Below are 19,036 nucleotides of genomic sequence, written 5' to 3'. Positions count from 1 at the left end.
ACATTTATTTACTTGAAAACATTTGGAATCATACTTTTGTTTGCAAATGACCTGTTTATTTGAAAAATTAAAATGCTTATCTATACTTTTACTTGCTTAAATGAATTAATTTGTATTTGTATTAATGAAAGATATAACCAAGGACTCCAACTGGCTTCTCCAATAATTGCACATATCTATTGGGAACACCATTTTGGCACAGACCTGATGACTGGCGATCTTCAGGATAATCTACATGGTTGGCATGTCTGCTTATTATAGCAACTTTGGGCTTGTTTTTCTGTAAAGTTGCTTGTAAGTATTTGGTAGTAGGTTTTTGGGGCTTGTTTCTAAAGTGTATTTGCTTATTTGGGCTTGTTTCCTAATGGGCTTGTTTTCATAGACCATGTTTTTTATTTCTCTCACACAATCTGGCAACAGTGATAATCTGATGAACCTGATAACCTGTTATCTTCAAGACAACTTGATGAAGGTCTTTGTACTATGTTGTTCCCAATAAGTGAAGAAGGCCGTGTGCGGGAGTCCTTTTTTTCTCTGGCGCATCTGTCGACATGCAGATGCGCAAAAGTTCTACTCTTTTATTTATAGAATAATAATACAAAATTTAACTTCATGTTCTCCTCTTCTTCATCAACACCACTTTCAACTTAATAGCTGCAGCAGTGAATACCCTTTCTCATGTCATACCTGGGGGAAAGGAGGACAGATTATTAGATTTTAATATGGAGGTAAAAATGACAAATTTTCCATCATGTGGATGGATGAGGTTCACCTAGCTAGGAGGTTGAATGCCTTGTATACATCTGATATATGAGCATAGAGAAAGATTATAATCAGATGATCAGTCTTAATACTCTACCTCCTTGGACCTTGGTCGTTTTGCACAAGGTGTAAGTTGTAGTGACTATGAACACTAGAACAAGAAACCCAGCCACTGCTGACAAACCCACTCCAACTATCAGCGGTTCATTGTTCTCTGGAATGGTAGAGAGATGATTGGGACATACATTAGTTTAGATAGCCAGACAGAGAAGCAAAGGAGAAAAAAGCAGACACTCAGAGAGACTGACCTTCAGACATAATAGAGGCAGGCAGGTGACAGACAAAACAAAAGGGTTTATGAATCTATTCTATGCTATCTAATTTCTAGGTTTAAATCTTGACTTGTATTATTATGTACTGTATGGACATAGACTAAACAACCATTTATCAATCATTCACCTTTGGTGAATGGTTGTTTAAGACCATTAAAAGGTAATTACAGCATAACCCTGCTGTTGTTATCATTATGTTAGATTGATGTCTCTTATCTAGACATAAAAATGTACGTACTGTAGCTTAGATTTCTGCTGTGTTAATCTAATCAGAAGATCTTATGGTTTGCTGGGTCAGGTTGTCTGTCTCAATCGGATTTCTAATCTGCAGGTATCTCACTGCAGACAGTTATTGTTGGTGTACAACATCTTCAACATATTTGATCAACGCATTGATCTCCTGTTTCCTTGCTTTGTTATCCATTCTCCTCCTCATCACAACAACAATATGCTGTTACTAAAATTTTAATCATTGTGCTGTCCTGAAAAGAAATCTTGCATGCAAATTCCTAGCTTTTATTTGCAGTGAAATGTCAAGTAAAAAAAGTGTAATCTAATCTGGAATGTCCACATGCTCATCACAAATATCTTACTATCAGTGTTTCCTCCAGTGACTTCCTTAGGGACCAGCATGTGTCTGGTGTTGTCCAAATGTCCATCATTGACCTCTGGACTTATCCCCAGAAGATGACACATCAGTGCGTACACGTTGACTGTCTCAAAGGGCCCCACTACCAGGTTCTCCTGGAAGTCAGGACCCACTGCCCTGAAGAAGGGCTTCATATCCATATGTTCATTGTCAAAGCCATGCTCTCCTTTGTGGAATTGCACTGGGAGGAACTGTAACAAGCAAATGATGTAAAGATAATGGACATGCACTGGTACATACAACACCAAAATGTTCTCTCTGTGCAATTGAATCTGACTTAATGAGATAATAGTACTTTTTAAAATGATGAACCTAAGATCACTTCTCTACCAATTTATTGTATTGTATTGTATTGTGCTGTTAGCGCACTGGCCTACCCAGGAGCCATGGAAGATTTGTACAGGCCTACGGTTATGAAATCACAACACAAGGCAAACTTCATATCTGATGTGGAGTGCAATTTGTTGGTCAAAGGTCAAGAAGGTTAATTAATATAAATGTTTCTGTTGTTGTTTCCATTCTTCTCCTCAATTTAGACATCAACAATTTCCATGGTCCCTGTCTCTGCTAACCTCCACTGTTGCCCTGGGCCTGGGGAGTGTGTGGCAGTGTGGTCTCCTCCAATCACCAACACATTTTCTCCTGATTAGAAGTTTCACCAAGAGATACTTCATGTGTGTGAGTGTTCTAACACATGATCTGTTGATTGTAGATCAACATCGCACACCTTTAGGTTGCCATTGCTAGTTTAAAAATATATATATATCCATAGTTAGGATTATATCACTCCTAGATAGGATTAGAAAGCATATTGCCCAAATCATCCAAAACCAAAACTATTTTTGTCCATGGAGTTTTAAAAAGTATCTTCCCCCTATTCCCTTACTATGGGTAGGTCACAGGTGGTTCACATTTTTTGCATATACACATTGCTGGCCTGTCTCACCGTACTGATAAGATATCCAGGATCAGCAAAGAGGATGAGAGGCAGGAGACGTGGGTGTTTGCTGTAGTGTAGTCTTGCTGGCATGTCCTCTTTCTTATACACATGTAGGTGAGGGTGGCCTCCTTTCAGAGCCTGGTAGACCTTCTCCAGCATGCCTTCTTTGGGAAGCAGCATCCCAATAGGACCATAATCTGTTAGTGGAAATTGGATATCATTGATGCTGAAGCCAGGTATCCTAGAGAGGATTATTTTATCCTCCAGTTCATTTTGTAGCACTGCATTCATCCCATGGTCAGCGGTGATCATAATATTAAGGTGATCTGTGAGGCCATGTTCGTGAATCTTTTCCCGGAGGTAGCCCACGGTGCGGTCCACTTGTCGGACCATGGCCCGCCTCTCTGGAGAGTCGGGTCCAAATTTGTGCCCAACAGTGTCCGGTTCTCCAAAGTACAGGGAGACAAAGGCTAGGTCCTTTTGAACGAACCATTCTCCAATCACCTTGTCGATGTTCAGCCTCCACTCTGTCTCATTGGAGTGGTCATAGAAACGTGGTTCTACTTTCCTTACCTTCACAATCTCATTTCTATAGGTGGCCGCAGTACCAGGGAAGTGAAGAGACCCTGCCTTTAGACCCTTGGAGGTAAAAACAAAACAAAGAACAAGTAAACACAAGCTGCTATGTCAAAAATGGATAATAAGATGGCAAAATATTCACAAATAAATGTATTATGACACAGGCAGATAGATAGACAGACAGACAGACAGACAGACAGACAGACAGACAGAGCACCTGTCTCTGTGCTGTAATCCAGATGGGCAAACTGCCATTATCCCAGTAGGAATCAACAAACTGTGTCATGTAATACTGTTTCTTCTCCTGGGTGGTGGTGTTGAACCAAATGTTATGGATTACGCCATGATTCTCCACATGCCGTCCTGAAAGGGAAACATCTTAAAGTTGAGTGCGACACATTAGGCAGAAATCTAAAGTATCCAAGGAGTAGGGAGTATAGAGCCAAATTTACGCTTCATTGTACGGCTTTGAGCGATGGTAGACGTTAAACATTTTCCGTGCACAAATTCTCTGTGGCTTTAAAGGACATTAACCCAAAATATAACATATTTGATTCTAATGTATCCCAGTTGTAGAAGGACATTAACAATGCAAATTAAAGTAGACGTGATTTAACTATTGAAAATAAGAACATGATAAAGATAGAACATGACTGCATCAATGGATGGTATAGCCTGGAATCTGTTGCAAAACATAAAATAAAAAGCCCTCCCTCTGCAGATTAGTCTGTCCCCGCTTGGTTGTGATTGTATTTAACTGCCCCCAAAGTTGTGGGGCACCAAAAAGGGCCCAGTATGCAAATATGTGGCGGGTGATGCCCCTTTGAAATGCAGGTTTCGCACAGAGATTCCAGACTAATATCTAGTGATATTAGTCTGGCCATGCCGGGCTACATTAACAGGTTCAACTATGTTTTTCAGATAGAACACAATGCAGTACTTGAAATCCATGTGTAATTTTGCCGATATGTAAATCTACCGATCTGCTATTTTCAGATGGAAGATTTGTCAAAAGCTTAATTTTCTTTACAAACATATTGACATGACAAAAATAGGGACACCATGGTTGAAAGAGGTTAACCACTACCATGTGATTGCGTGTACCTGTGATGAGGGTGAAGTGCGAGGGACTGGTCATGGTGAGGAAGGGTGGTGTGACATAGGTTGCCTTCACTCCGTCCAGGGCCATCTTGTCCAGGTTGGGGGTGTCCACATCACGGTCGTAGTCCCAGCGGAAGCCATCAAAGGAGATGAGCAGCAGCTTGTTCCTGGAGGAGTCAGTGCGGCCAGACCTCCCCCGCCGGGGAGCAGCAGCAGAGGGAGAGACAGCCACGAGGCAGAGGAGGAGAGCCAGGCCTAGCGGCAGCATGATTGGTTCTGTACTTCTGGAAAATATCCACTTCTGCCAGAAAAGAACAACAACAAATCCCCAAGAACGTTTTTTTTGTCGCCTGCCGCCTATTTATTTATTATTTTTTAGTCAGCTGATTGAATAAATCCTCAATTTCACAGCAAATGTTTTGATGGTTTCTATCGCTTAACTGCATTGGTATAGCTGACGCAAACCAGTATGTGTGCGAAAGGAGACAAAGAGTGAGATATCTTACGCACTCTATGGTCTGCCGCCTGATGATATGCCTTCTATTAATATTTATACTCAATATGGGACATTGGTCTGCCGCCTTATCCTTATCTTATCTTAGGCTCAAGGCATGCACCGGGCAGTTGGCAAACCTGGCAGCAGTGTTCCACTACCTCTTCAAGGCAAGCTCTCATTGAGGCTGAAGAAGGTGCCCCAGCGCTGGAAGACTGTCTGCATTGTCCCGGTGGGCCTGGTGAGTGACTTCCTGGACCCCGAATAACAAGTCAAACATTGGTGTGGATGATGTCATCATCTACCTAAGCTTTTTATTGCACCAAAATTATTTGTGACGTTTTGAGCACAAGGCACTTCTTCAGTCTGAGCTCGACATTGACTAAAGGCCAAGAAACTGGTGATGGACTAACGGTGGAGCATGAAGATGCCATCAACACCAGCATCACCATCTGTGGGGAGTAAGTGGAGATAGTGGACACATACAATACAAGTCCCTGGGAGAGTACATACAAACTGTGCTGGACTGACAACTCTTGATACCCTCTACAGCAGGGGTCCTCAACTAGAAATGATGAAGGTCCACAATTTATTTTTGAATAAGACCGAGGTCCGGTCCCATGCGCGGCGTCCTTCGGAGAGCGGGGCTCTATGCCCGTTTAGTATGGTCAAGCCAAGCTTATACAAATCAGATCCCCTTCCACCCAACCAATAATGGGGTGCAGAGTGCAGGCCCGGAGTGGAACTCCAAATCAGGCCGGGAGTTATACGCCCTGGCAGGCCACACTGCGCGCGCGCATAGCGCGCGCCAGAATTTTGGAGGCCCTTGGGGGACATTTTGGGGGCCTTTGCAGCAATTTCACATGAGAAATGTACCATCTGATGTTATTTATATTATTAACTTAAAAAAAAAAAAAAAAAAAAAAAAAAAATGTTTTTTTTTTTGTTTTTTTGGGTGGTCCGCAAAGAGGTGGTCCGCGGTCCGGTCGCGGACCGCGGTCCGCCAGTTGAGTACCCCTGCTCTACAGTCTACTCTACAGGAATGGATAGAGCACAAGCTGTTCTTCCTGAGGGGGCCCACATCCTTTAATGCGTGCAACAAGCTGCTGCAGGTGTTCTATAAGGCTATAGTAGCCATGCAGTGTCCTCTGGGCTGGGGAGTGAAATCAACACAAGGAATGCCAACAAAGTCATCAATCTGGTGAGGAAAGCTAGCTCAATAGTTAGTCGTTATACAGAAGGAAGAGCTGCTGTCCTGATCAACCCCCTTTTATCCTCTCCATGTGATAGTGGGCATGAGGACCACATTAAGTCACAGACTCATCCTCCCCGGCCACCACCACAAAGAGACTGTACAGTTATTTTTTGTCAGTAGCCATCAGGCTCCACAACTAAGCCTGACCACCATGTTCTATTCTATGGGGTTTGACTCCTGCTTGACTCTGGCACACTTGCATTACTGGGATGTAAACTACAGAAGTTTATACTCCCATTAATGGGTTTATATTATATTCATGGTTTGGGTTACATACTGTATTATCCAGATACCTGTTGATACTGTAAATAATACAGTCTCGTACTAACTGTTGATAATCTGCACACTCATTCCTGATTCGTTTCCTGCTGTTGCTGCTAGCCTATGGCACTAGAATTTCCTCAGGGGGGTAAATGATTACCTAGGAGTTCATGAACATAAACTGGAATCTACTGTCAGCTCTAAGGGCCTCAAGACATTATCTATGTGTTCAGTGGTGGACAAAGTACACAACCCTACTTGAGGCAGTCCATTGAAGCATAGATACCGGTAGTCGTTGAAGCATGATAACAATGGAAAATGCACTTGCTCTCTCACCAAATATTACTCCACTAAAAGTGAGAGTTGCTCTTGCACCTTTTTATTTGAGTTAAAGTACAGTTACTTTTGAATGTACAAAATTACATTTAAATTTAAAAACATTTATTGTTTTCACAATGTATTTACAGAACCTTGAAACCACCTAATGAAATCATATATGTGCATTCATTAGGTGGTTTCTACTACTATGCTACACAGATACATTAATACATTTAATAGCTGACTTCAAAGCTATGTTTAAAAGTAACAGCCTTCATGGAAATGTAATGGAAAAGTACAATATTTGTCTTTGAGATGTAGTGAAGTAAATGTCAAGTTAAAAAAAAAGTTATTGTTACTGTTCATCACTTCTTTGGATGGAGGAATAACAAAGACATGGGAGGGGGACACAGGGAGGAGAGAGAGAGAGAGGCAGATCAGATAAAGTAATTATAACCCAAATTATGCCAGCCTCATGGATCAATCTTAGTCAAATGGCCATCTCATAAACTAGTGTTGATGAGCTTTCTGAACGTACATGACCTCAAGCTTAGAGGCCTATAAGGCAAGTTCTGTTTGTTTCTCACATCCACACATGTCTGATACAAATCACATATCTATACTCAGCCTTTATATGCCCCTGCACACCTTGTCTCACTCCTGGGGGGAGTGAGGCAAGGTGTGCAGGGCCCAGGGGTGGAAAACTTACACTGAGTGGTCAGCTGCCATATCTTCCTCCCCATATAGCCCCCAGGGGCTATATGGCAGTTAACAAATTACGGAACTAACCATGTCAAACATGGATGGAAATTGAAAACTGCTGCGAATGGTTTGATTGAATTCACATCTCAAAATACACTGGAGTATTTGCGTGCAAAGGAACCAAGACAGCACCCGATGGTTCACAGAATGGCTGCATACCAACAAAAGTGAGGAATGCCAGCAACACACCATACACAGTATAATGTTCTGAGCCAACACTCTCCCCAGGCCTCGCACTGTCAGGAATTCCAAGCGGGACTATACTGTACCATTTTGCTCACTGGGGTTTCACGTTGACAGTAATTACATTTTACTTCGTTTTTAATGTATTTTCTTTTTTTTTACCCCTAGTAGAGTCTCAAAGTTGCCATTGCTTTTATGTTTTTAAACCCTGTAGCACTTTGGGTGTTTGTGAAAATGTAAGTTAGTAGGCCTACTAGTAGTAGAAATTAATGTTAATTTATTAACTAAGTGTAGATTCTATTTTAGATCAATAAATATTCAATATTGAATGTATTATATCTCATACACAAGCCTACAAAAGAGTAAAATATTCCTCAACATTGTAGCAACAATCAATTAGTAAGGTAAAGAAATATGATATGATATATGTACTGTAATAATCATAGTTGAGTTTTTGAGGGTGCTGTGTGCAATTGGTCCTGCTTCTATTATATAACATTTGCATCGTAAAGTTGTTTAGAGTAACTAAACCATACATGGTCTTTCGTTACAGTAATTCCTGTATATTCTAAACATACTGTATCAACTGCTTTCATCACCTTTTACAATCACAGAGTTTGTACAGTATTTGGTTACCACCACTATTCTACTGTTAACCATTGATCAGCTCCATTGTAGCAGTTGGTGCTTGTTCAAGAGGCAACATTGATAAAGACTGTGAAGTACAGTCAGTCTTTCATGTTCAAGTTCTCAAAAATTAGTTTCTTTCACGCTCATGTCGTCTTTGTCAACACTGCTTTTTACTTCAGACTTGGGAGGAAGACTGCCTTTGATTTGATCCCTGGGGAACAGAGAAAGAAAGGTACACGGGTAAAGAGGGCTGGTTCAATTCATAAAAATGTTATATCACCATAGATAATCTGAATAGATAAAACATTTTATTCACCTCCTTTCTGCCTTGCTCCTTTGACACATGGTGTGGACAGTGGCCACTATGAACACTAGTGCAAGGAACCCAGCCACCGCTGATAAGCCGACAAAAACCTGCCACAGAAGATTGCTCTCTGGAATGGTATAGACAAGACAGCAGGGCATACAGTTAAGTGGCCAGGCAGGCAAACAGGCAGCCAAGTAGGCCAAAGATGTTAGTGCATTCATAGACTGATAATCCCATGATGCAATGTCCAGTTGGGTGATAGTAATCATATGATGCTATCATTATGGTAGATTATGATCTTTTATCTACACAGATGACTGCTGTGTGCATTTACAGAAAATGCTATCTTTTATTGCATCAGTTTATCTGCGATCGAAGCCATTAAACAGGCCAAATCCATCCATGCCTCCCTGAGGAAGCACTAATTTTGGTGACCCCAATGGCCCTTAATTGCTGTAGTAACACCCTTAGGCCAAAATGTCCAAATACAAGGTAGTTCAAAATCTAATGGGCAGATTGCCATGCAACTTGCTGAGCACTGTCATGGTCCCCATTTAAGTGACCCATGACATTGCCTCTAGCACCACCCACAGCTAAAATATCAACTTTGCACACATCTAATAATCTAATAGGCAGATTGCATACTGAACTCTACTAACTTTTGTGACCCTGTCCTTTCCTCTAGCACCCCATTCATTTATGATTATACAAAATGCCCAATATAAAGATATACAATTATGCCATTAAAAATAAGTTTTACTTTTGTCGTCAGATAAGTGGGCATGGGACTGAGTTCAAACTCAGTTCAAACCACTTTGCTCTTGTAGGGCGTAAGGAGCACCACAACAGGTTATTGATCTGTATGATCTGTAGTTCTTGTCTTTCTGTATTCATAATGGGTTCAGTATGTAAGTCAGACATAAAACGTCATCACAAATATCTTACTATCATTGTTTCCTCCAGTGATTTCCTTAGGGACCAGCATGTGTCTGGTGTTGTCCAAATGTCCATCATTGACCTCTGGAGTTATCCCCAGAAGATGACACATCAGTGGGTACACGTGGACCGTCTCAAAGGGCCCCACTACCAGGTTCTCCTGGAAGTCAGGACCCACTGCCCTGAAGAGAGGCTTCATATCCAGAACCTCGTTATCATAACCATGCTCTCCTTTGTGGAACTGGACTGGACCCAAAGGCTATTTGTTGATGAGAAAGAAAGGGGTTCATGTGTTGAGTTTCTTTCTTCTGCAACATGTTAATACTGCTCAGTTTGTCCTGTTTAGATGTAAAGCTTAGATGCATGTTTAGATGCCTCGCACAGTGGAAGTGGAACATAAATTAGGCTGAATGCATCCTGAATGTAACTAAATATGAATATATCCAACTAGGAATGTCCTGGTCCAATAGGAGTTTTTCTTTAGCCAATTCTTAATTTCTGATATCAGCTGATACCGATTTATGCAGGCAAAGAGGATATTATAGGACATCTCTACATCCTACAAATCAATCCCTCTCACATTCAGGGATGCTCGCCAAAGTGGCAAGTGTCTTTTCTTTAAAAGACAGCTATCTCAAAGATTGTGTTGTGAGGGAAAATTGAGAGGCTTTTGGTAATATTTCTTCCAACCACTTTCAACCATGCCAATGAAAATAGTGGAAAAAGCTGATGTACACCGCATTTTAATGAGCTTGAAGATATCTATTTGCTCATTTTGCAATAGGGCCCCGGGCCCACAGCTAGAGAGGCTATGGCTATTTGGGGACCCTTAGCATTAAAAGGTTTTTGGAACTCCTGCACCAACTCACCCCATTAATAAGATATCCAGGATCAGCAAAGAGGATGAGAGGCAGGAGACGTGGGTGTTTGCTGTAGTGCAGTCTGGCTGGCATGTCCTCTTTCTTATACACATGTAGGTGAGGGTGGCCTCCTTTCAGAGCCTGGTAGACCTTCTCCAGCATGCCTTCTTTGGGAAGCAGCATCCCAGCAGGACCATGATCCACCAGATGGAACTTTATATCCTTCCAGCTGAAGCCAGGAATCTTACCGAGAGTGATCTCTTCAACCAGTTCTCCTTGGAACACAGTGGTCATCCCATGGTCAGCGGTGATCATAATATTAAGGTGGTCTGTGAGGCCATGTTCGTGAATCTTTTCCCGGAGGTAGCCCACGGTGCGGTCCACTTGTCGGACCATGACCTGCCTCTCTATAGAGTCAGGTCCAAATTTGTGCCCAGTCTTGTCCGGTTCTCCAAAGTACAGGGAGACAAAGGCTAGGTCCTTTTGAACGAACCATTCTCCAATCACCTTGTCAATGTTCAGCCTCCACTCTGTCTCATTGGAGTGGTCATAGAAACGGGGTTCGACTTGCTTCACATTCACAACCTCATTTCTATAGGTGGCTGCAGTAGCAGGGAAGTGGAGAGACCCTACCTTTACACCCTTGGAGACAAAACAACAACAACCTGTTATGTCAATATGGAAACAAAACAGCAAAATATTCCCAAATGTTTTCTCAGACAGACAGACAGACACACATACACACACACACACACACACACACACACACGCACACGCACACGCACACGCACACGCACACGCACACGCACACACACACACACACACACACACACACACACACACACACACACACACACACACACACACACACACACACACACACACACACAGACAGACAGACAGATACAGAGACCTGTCTCTGTGCTGTAATCCAGATGGGCAAGCTGCCATTGTCCCAGTAGGAATGAACAAACTGTGTCTCATAGTACTGCTTCTTCTCCTGGGTGGTGGTGTTGAACCACATGTTGTGGACGACACCATGATGCTCTACATACCGCCCTGATGGAAAGAGGTTTATTTGGAAGTTAATAATTAAATAATGGCAATTTACAACATAGAACAATATATGGTAGTCCAAGTGCCAGTAGTAACCCTATAAATAATAGAGATGAAAACAATATTGGTTTACATCAGATTGTAATGTGTTATATATGTGTGTCACACTCCGCTCCTCTGCCTTTGTATTTGAACCGTGACTATGACTCCAAACCCTGAACTTTTATTATGGCGTGACCATTTATGACATGACCATTTTGTGGTTATAAAGTTCATGTTCTGTAATGCCTTGAATGTTAAGAAACTAGGAAACCTTTATAGACACCCCTGGTCTATAAATGTTTGGTGGTTATTGTGCCCTGTATTGTCTGTCCTGGTGAAGGTCGAATAGACCGAAACGTTGAATAAAGAGCAACATTTTTGGCAAGTTTTCTGACAGTGTGCGGGACCCTTCTTTGTTTTTCAAAGATAACCTTTTTAAACCGCTTATCAATTAACCGACCTGTGGTTTCATGTTTGAAATGTCATGGGCTGAATATTAGTCTTCAATGGACAAACAGTTATTAAAATCAAGTGACAGACATAATCATAACACCAGAATTGCCAGCCTCGGTCATTTATCACTCCCTGCTCCAAAAACGAACCTCCTTAAACAAACAGTTATGTATCGATCAATATCATTTTGGAACATGTTACCACCTCACATTAACATAACACAAAATAAATTATCTTTCAAATATGCTTTAAAGGGACACTTGCTACAGCTTCCTACACATACCCATAATGTTATTCTTATTATGTTGCATTTTATTTTATAGAATAAATTGAATTTTTTTCATTAGCTCTGGTCCATAGCTAGACCTAGAATGCCTGAAACAACAAGAGCCATTCTAGGGCTGCTATATTTTCCTGTATTTAACTTTGTTGAATGTATTTGTAATTACCGTATGTATTTTTTGTATGTATTTTATATGGACCCCACTGCACCCCAGGAAGATTAGCTGTCGCCACGACGTCAGCTAATGGGGATCCATTCAATAAACAATAAATGCACTGCGTGTCTGCGTAGGACGCGTCCACTCACTTCCCATAGGGGTGAACGAGCATAATTGGCCTGCAGCCAGCAGCAGCCTCAAGTAGTAATTCATCATCCAACAACTTTGGGGCAGTCGGGCAGATACCACAGGCATTTTTTTTTAGAAGCAAAGAAATGTATGCTTTAGTTTTACTTAGTAACTAACTACAGTATGATAGTGTAGCTAGCTACTTTGACGTTAACCGCTCAACTTTGAGAAAACCTCTGGCTAAAGTGGTATGTTCCAGGTGAAATGAAAACAGCTGCGGAGCCTGCGCGGGATATTTGTTTGACAAAGAAAACATGGACACCCACCAGGCCAGCAGGTAAACAAATACGTTTTATAGCTGTCTATTTCCTACTAATACAAAACAGACGCCAAGACCTTGAAGACAGCCCCTGCTTTTCTTCAAAAAAGTGTAGCAAATTGACCAGGCAAGTTTATTTTTAATGGCCCGCGGTTTCACGACTGGACTGTAACCGCCGTCCAAAATACAGAAAAGATAACCGAAGGTCCCGAAGCAACATTTATGTCGTCGTCATTCCCAAAACATGAGTACCCTTTTGGGAATGACGACGACACAAATGTTGCTTTGACCAAACAGTGGTGTGAAGTAGCCTAAACTAAAGGCTACATTTACTTGAGTTACTGTACAGCAGTCAGCAGTGGTAACAGGTAGGCCCTACGCCCCTTTTCCATCTCGCCCCACTACTCTACCTAGCTGTAAACATAACAAACATAATTCATGTTTGTGATTATTTAAAAGGTATTATCATATTAATTTATAATTGTTATGTTCACTCTGTATATCCACGGGCATAATATGATGATGCCATTACAAAACATGGGCTACATGGAAGAAATGTGATTAATAAAACGAAATGAACTGCTAAGGTCCTAAATTAATTTAATTAAGCAGTCACCGTCTCTGTGACATGTTGTTCTTTCTAAATTTGAGTATAGAGATCGATAGCCCCTCTCGGGGGCAAAAAAACAGGAAAATCCCTGTTTCTGAACAAACACGCCTACTTACTAATACTATCACAATAATACTAGCGCGTTAATCTTTATTTTTAACCGAAAATGTTCATACACCTATTATGTCACCGGTTATCAATTAACCATAGACCTGTGGTTTCATGTTTGAAATGTCATGGGCTGAATAGTAGTCTTCAATGGACAAGATGCACTGAAATGCATGTCCTAAATAAAGCTACCAATGTGTGCGACCACCTTCTTTCCCTTGAAGACGTCTTCTATTCAGTTTACTCTCCTGTGGACTGGCACATAATTCTCACATCATGCTTGACCTTGATTGATCAGCAAATATATGCCCATTGTGTGCCGAATACAATTAATTTGAGCCTTATTTGCTTTCTTAACTGTATTACTGTTCAATATTTAATGTGATATGTGGGCTATTTGTTTAATCAAATGTGAAAGTCTTGAAATTTGACAGTCTGGATCAGGACCTACAGCCTTGATTAAAATTAATGGATAGTAAGCTATCTTAGGCAAATAAAAAATAGAAGTCTGCAAGACTTATTGGGCTCCCAGTCAAAGCTTTATAACGTTTCAACTAAAGAATCTTCTTCAGAGTTTTATTTTATTTAATCATCTATTATTAGGCTTAATGAAATAATGTTATTTTGGAGGTTAGTTGTAAGTATAGGTAATACTTTGATTACATTCTAGACACTTGTATAAAAAACGTGAGTGTATACCAGTGAGGAGGGTGAAGTGCGAGGGACTGGTCATGGTGAGGAAGGGTGGTGTGACATAGGTTGCCTTCACTCCGTCCAGGGCCATCTTGTCCAGGTTGGGGGTGTCCACATCACGGTCGTAGTCCCAGCGGAAGCCATCAAAGGAGATGAGCAGCAGCTTGTTCCTGGAGGAGTCAGTGCGGCCAGACCTCCCCCGCGGGGGAGCAGCTGCAGAGGGAGAGACAGCCACGAGGCAGAGGAGGAGAGCCAGGCCTAGAGGCAGCATGATTGGAGTCTTTGGAGGTAAAAACGATGTTCTCATACACCGTGAAGTCCTGACTGAATATTTGCTTATCCTCCCCCACCCCCACAAATGTCTTGCCTTACTGGTTTTCTGATCAACTCGTATTAGCCTTTTAAAGTACTGGATAAATCTCAACCTTCAGATCTTCTTGTTCTCACTCCAGCACACCCACTCTATGGCAGAGTTCCTACAGAAAGGCAGATAACACTATCGTCTGTCTATCTGTGCACTCACACCCTCGAAAATTACACCTCCTATTGCAGTCTTTCAACTCTTAATTTCTTATCTTATCTTGTCATGTGCAGAATATTGTACTTGGGCTGTAGGCTATTGTATTTTTTCATTTGGCAAGAGGGGATAGTACACTGGATGAGGTGGATAAAGGTGACTTTCATAGCTTGATATAATTTGGCCCTCTCCACTCACAGTGCATAATCCGCTTTACCAGAAAGACAGAGCGAGGTTGACATTATGATGCTGATTTGCCATGTCAAATGAATAATTTATATACAACTACAGGTCGATTCCAGATTCTACACACTCCCAGAGCCTGTAATTTTTCATTTTTATTTTCATTTGTTTGTAATGCCCTTATGGATATATTTTTTAATCTATCATTCGTCACTTAACTTTTTAAACCTTTATTTATCAAGGGTAGGTTCGCTGAGCACGAATGCTCTTTTTCTGCAACGCCCTGCATGACACTCAAAATAATAATACTATCAATACTTATCATGTCCTGTTAACTCGATAATGACAACCTTCTGCTTTGAATTCTCTTTACTTCAACACTAACAGAGTCCATCATATATTTTTCTTTTTAATTTTTGAACACTGTATCAATATCTCAAGAGGAGTTTAGGAGGTCAATTGTCTGTCTGATTGAAACTTGATTTATAAATCATTATCGGCTTCCCACACACAATAGAACTACTAAACCAAATCTAATGACAAAGAAGTGAATGACACAGGCCACCAGGTGGGGACAGTGCTCCATGGACCAGTGATGAGGCTTTGCCTGTCCATCCATCTCATTATCACAACATCAATCCTGTCTCCTGCTAGAACCACAAATCCACAAGTTCTAAACAACAGACCCCTTCTGTACCTCAGAATCAATTCTTCCTATTGTAGAATGTCCCGCATTGCTCATCCACAGTGATAAGATTTACTGTTGCCATGCACTGTTTGGCAAATGTGTCATATTATCATATTTTAATGTATTTTTTTTGAATAATGTATGTATGAAATATGTATGAAAAGAATTGTATAAATCCCCAGTTCCCCACAAAACGAAACATGGAAAAAAGAGGTTTGAAAGTTATAATTGTTTGATTTGCATTATGCTGGCTTAAATTGTCTCAGTGAGCAGAAGTTCTCTTAATGATTGACGCAAAGCAGGGCTGTTTGGCTTTTAAATATTTTTTGCTGTGTCTACAATCAGGGTATATAAAGGCTTAGGCTCTTCTAAACAGGTGTAGGCAGAGATTGACCAAATCCTTGTGGGTAAATCACTGGTAATCTCTTACTGTATTTTAAAATGCTGAGGTGGAATTTGAGTTACTTTTACTAAGAAGTTTGATGTATGCAATGAATGTAGCCAGACAATCATAAAGACTTACTTCATGGATTAAGTGCAATTCCTTGATGGTATTTATTTAATACATTTAATTAAAAAAATTGCACATTAATGAAACCTGTGAGGACTTTTGCCATCTGGCTAAAGAGCCACACAGGGAACAGGGATCAGTATGTGATTCATAAGCACTGGCTAAAGTAATATTATTAATTATACATTATTTTAATTCAGAACAAACGGATGCATTATTACATTAGTTGCCGGTGTTGTTGTGGGTGAATTCTAAACTGGCTATAGCTTTAGTGGTTAACAAGGGACATGGCCTTGTTTCACCTGAAAGCTCACATAGGGTAAGTTGTTGATAAATCCTCTGTGCCCTGACACTCTCCAGCAGTTTGCACCTTGTCATCTCAGTATGAATGACAAATACAAAAATAAAAATACTCAAAGGGAATCTTCCACTTCCCCTGTGGAGATTTATCCAAAATATTTATGATATCTTTCCATGAAAACTGTCTATCACAACAGTCAGGGCACAAGTCCTGGATTTCTCCTCTTGCCTTGGCCCTGCTGCAGACTGAGTTCAATCTGTGAGGACAGATCACATTTGTGAGAGAGGAAAGTATACAATCCATATATGCATGAAGGGTTACAGGATTCAGATAATTAGTTGTTGAGGCCTGTCTGTTGGGCCACTCGACTTGTCAAAGACAATAAAAGAGGACGCGCGCGCACACACACGCACACGCGCCTGTCATGCACGGAGAAAAATCTATATCAATGAGCTATCTCATTTTATGGCGCCTCACCTGAGAGCTCTCAGGCCCCCCTCCCCACTGCCCTTTGCTCTCTCTGACCAACACTACCACCTTTAAAAAAAAATCCTTAGTGTCCTCTGTCTCCCTCTGGTGCATGTGGACTGCAAGAGCTGGCAGTGGATAACTAAGAAACTGATATAGATGGCAGTAATTGGGGATCATGTGGGCGTGTGTATTTGCATGCTTGTTGAGTGGGCGGTGAACGTATGCTTCTACTCCTGAGATTCTCAAATAACATGTTAATTCTGAGAAAACGAGTGAGCGAGCGAACGAGAGAGATTAACCAGAAAGATAATGAAGCTACATCCATCCATGTGCCCACCATCTGTAACCCCTGGTAGCCCTTGGCTGTAACGTCTCAGTGTTTTACTGCCGACACATGCTTCTACCTCTTCTCCTGCTCAGTAAGCCACAAGCACTTTAATTACCTGCAATTAAGAGCCAGCTCGTTAGAGAAGGAGCTCAAGGAATGGCAAGCAGGAAGGAAAAAGAGAGAAGTCAAGAGGAAAACTCAACAGCTGCCGGTGGCTGTGAACGGCACACTATGGCTGGTGTTTGTTTGGGATGTAAATCTGCTACGTTGTGACTTATGTCTCTTGAGAGTCGGCTCAGCAAGAGGCTGTTTCTCCACAGTTACCCACACTTAAAATGATGCTGGCAGAACTTCCGCCAGCAGCACTTCTGTAACCGGCGCTCCCTGAGGCTGAAGGAGGTGCTCCAGCTCTGAAATACCTCCTGCATCGTACCGGCACACTAAGCCAGTTGCTGACATCAAACACCAGGAAGATCTTGGGGGGCTGCAGAACCCAGTGAGGGGTGCATGTGTTTGGACCGACGTACGTAACAGTCCTACAGTCATGAGTCCGACACCCTACCCAAAACCTAACCTCAGAGGTAGCCATGAGTTAGCTTTAACCTGCCACGGGTTAGTTGTAACCTGCCATGCATGTCGGGAGCCACTGGTTAGTATTAACCCGCCACGGGTTAGTTTCAACCTGCCGTGCATGTCGGGAGCCACGGGTGAGTTTTAACCCGGCCACGGGTTAGTTGTAACCGTTGCATGTGGGGAGCGACGGTGTTGTCGGACTAATTCCTGTCGGACTGTTAGTATGTCTAACAAACGTATGCACCCTCCTGGTGAGTGACTACCTCATACCCCATATCGAGACTGGAGCACCTGGTGACTGAGGGACAGAGCAAGCTGTCCTTCATGAGAAGGCTCGGGTCATTCCACCTGCAACAGGCTGCTACACATCCGGGCACACTTAATAGTTAAAAGGAGGGAAACTATATTAAACCGACATGTTTCGACCTATACCGGTCTTCATCAGGGCTTATCCCGATTGATCACCTTTTTTACTATTTTTATATTTAGTATACCTGCACATCTCCTGAGCACCTGGTTGCTTCCTTAAAGGACCACTTCACCACTTTTCAACCTATCTTCATATAATAGGTCCTCACTAATAATCATGAAAAAATGGCACGATTCTTTTCGACTCAGTCTGTGTCTCATAGGACGGCTGTGGGCAGTTTAGAAACTGTCTTCCAGTGACATCATCATTAGGCAGATTTTTTTTTAAACAAGATTTTTTTACAAAGATATTTAGATTTTCATTATCGTGAGAACGATGGCTTCCATTTTCGCATTGCAACTTTTCAGGACTAGAAAGCCTGCAGTTTCTATTAGCTTGTATTCCCCATCGATGATGTCACTGGAAGACGGTTTCTGAACTGCCCACAGCCCTCCTATGAGACACAGACCGAGTAGAAAAAAACTGCACCATTTTTTCATGATTATTAGTGAGGACCTACTATATAAAGATAGGTTGAAAAGTGGTGAAGTGGTCCTTTAAGGTTGGTTTCAGAGGGGAGGATGAGGATGAGGTAGCAAACATGAGCACATTCAGCCACAGATTCATGGCTTCTTGGCACACTGCAGATTGCTTTGGTGGTCCTTTGTGCTGGGGGCTGTCAAGCTCCACAACCACGCTTGACCCCATCGGAGAACTGTTCTGTCTGGTGCTGATATCTGACCTTTGGTTACTGACTTCTGCATGGACTCTGGCACACTTGCACACAGACTACTAGAATGCACATTGCATCATTTATAATTATACCCGTTAGGGATA

The 19,036-nt window shown here is 41.7% G+C and overlaps 1 protein-coding gene across 1 annotated transcript; it reads right to left on the bottom strand.

Annotated features, from left to right (window-relative positions):
• Window positions 1–676: 676 nt before the first annotated feature.
• On the bottom strand, window positions 677–17,645 carry LOC310874582 (uncharacterized protein; the record flags this gene model as incomplete). The annotated part of the gene is made up of 13 exons (XM_083787439.1): window positions 677–687; window positions 1,688–1,934; window positions 2,690–3,322; window positions 3,480–3,625; window positions 4,367–4,664; window positions 5,270–5,308; window positions 8,407–8,476; window positions 8,582–8,699; window positions 9,518–9,767; window positions 10,378–11,010; window positions 11,282–11,427; window positions 14,225–14,431; window positions 17,546–17,645. The coding sequence occupies 13 exons, from the start codon at window positions 17,643–17,645 to the stop codon at window positions 677–679; spliced, it is 2,898 nt and encodes a 965-aa protein (XP_083643565.1).
• Between the last annotated feature and the right edge of the window lie 1,391 nt (window positions 17,646–19,036).

This window comes from Protomyctophum parallelum (genome assembly GCF_964188405.1).
Source record: "Protomyctophum parallelum genome assembly, chromosome: 17".
Classification (NCBI taxonomy): Eukaryota; Metazoa; Chordata; class Actinopteri; order Myctophiformes; family Myctophidae; genus Protomyctophum; species Protomyctophum parallelum.
Note: the sequence above shows the minus strand (reverse complement) of the source record. Positions and strands in the feature narration are given on the sequence as shown.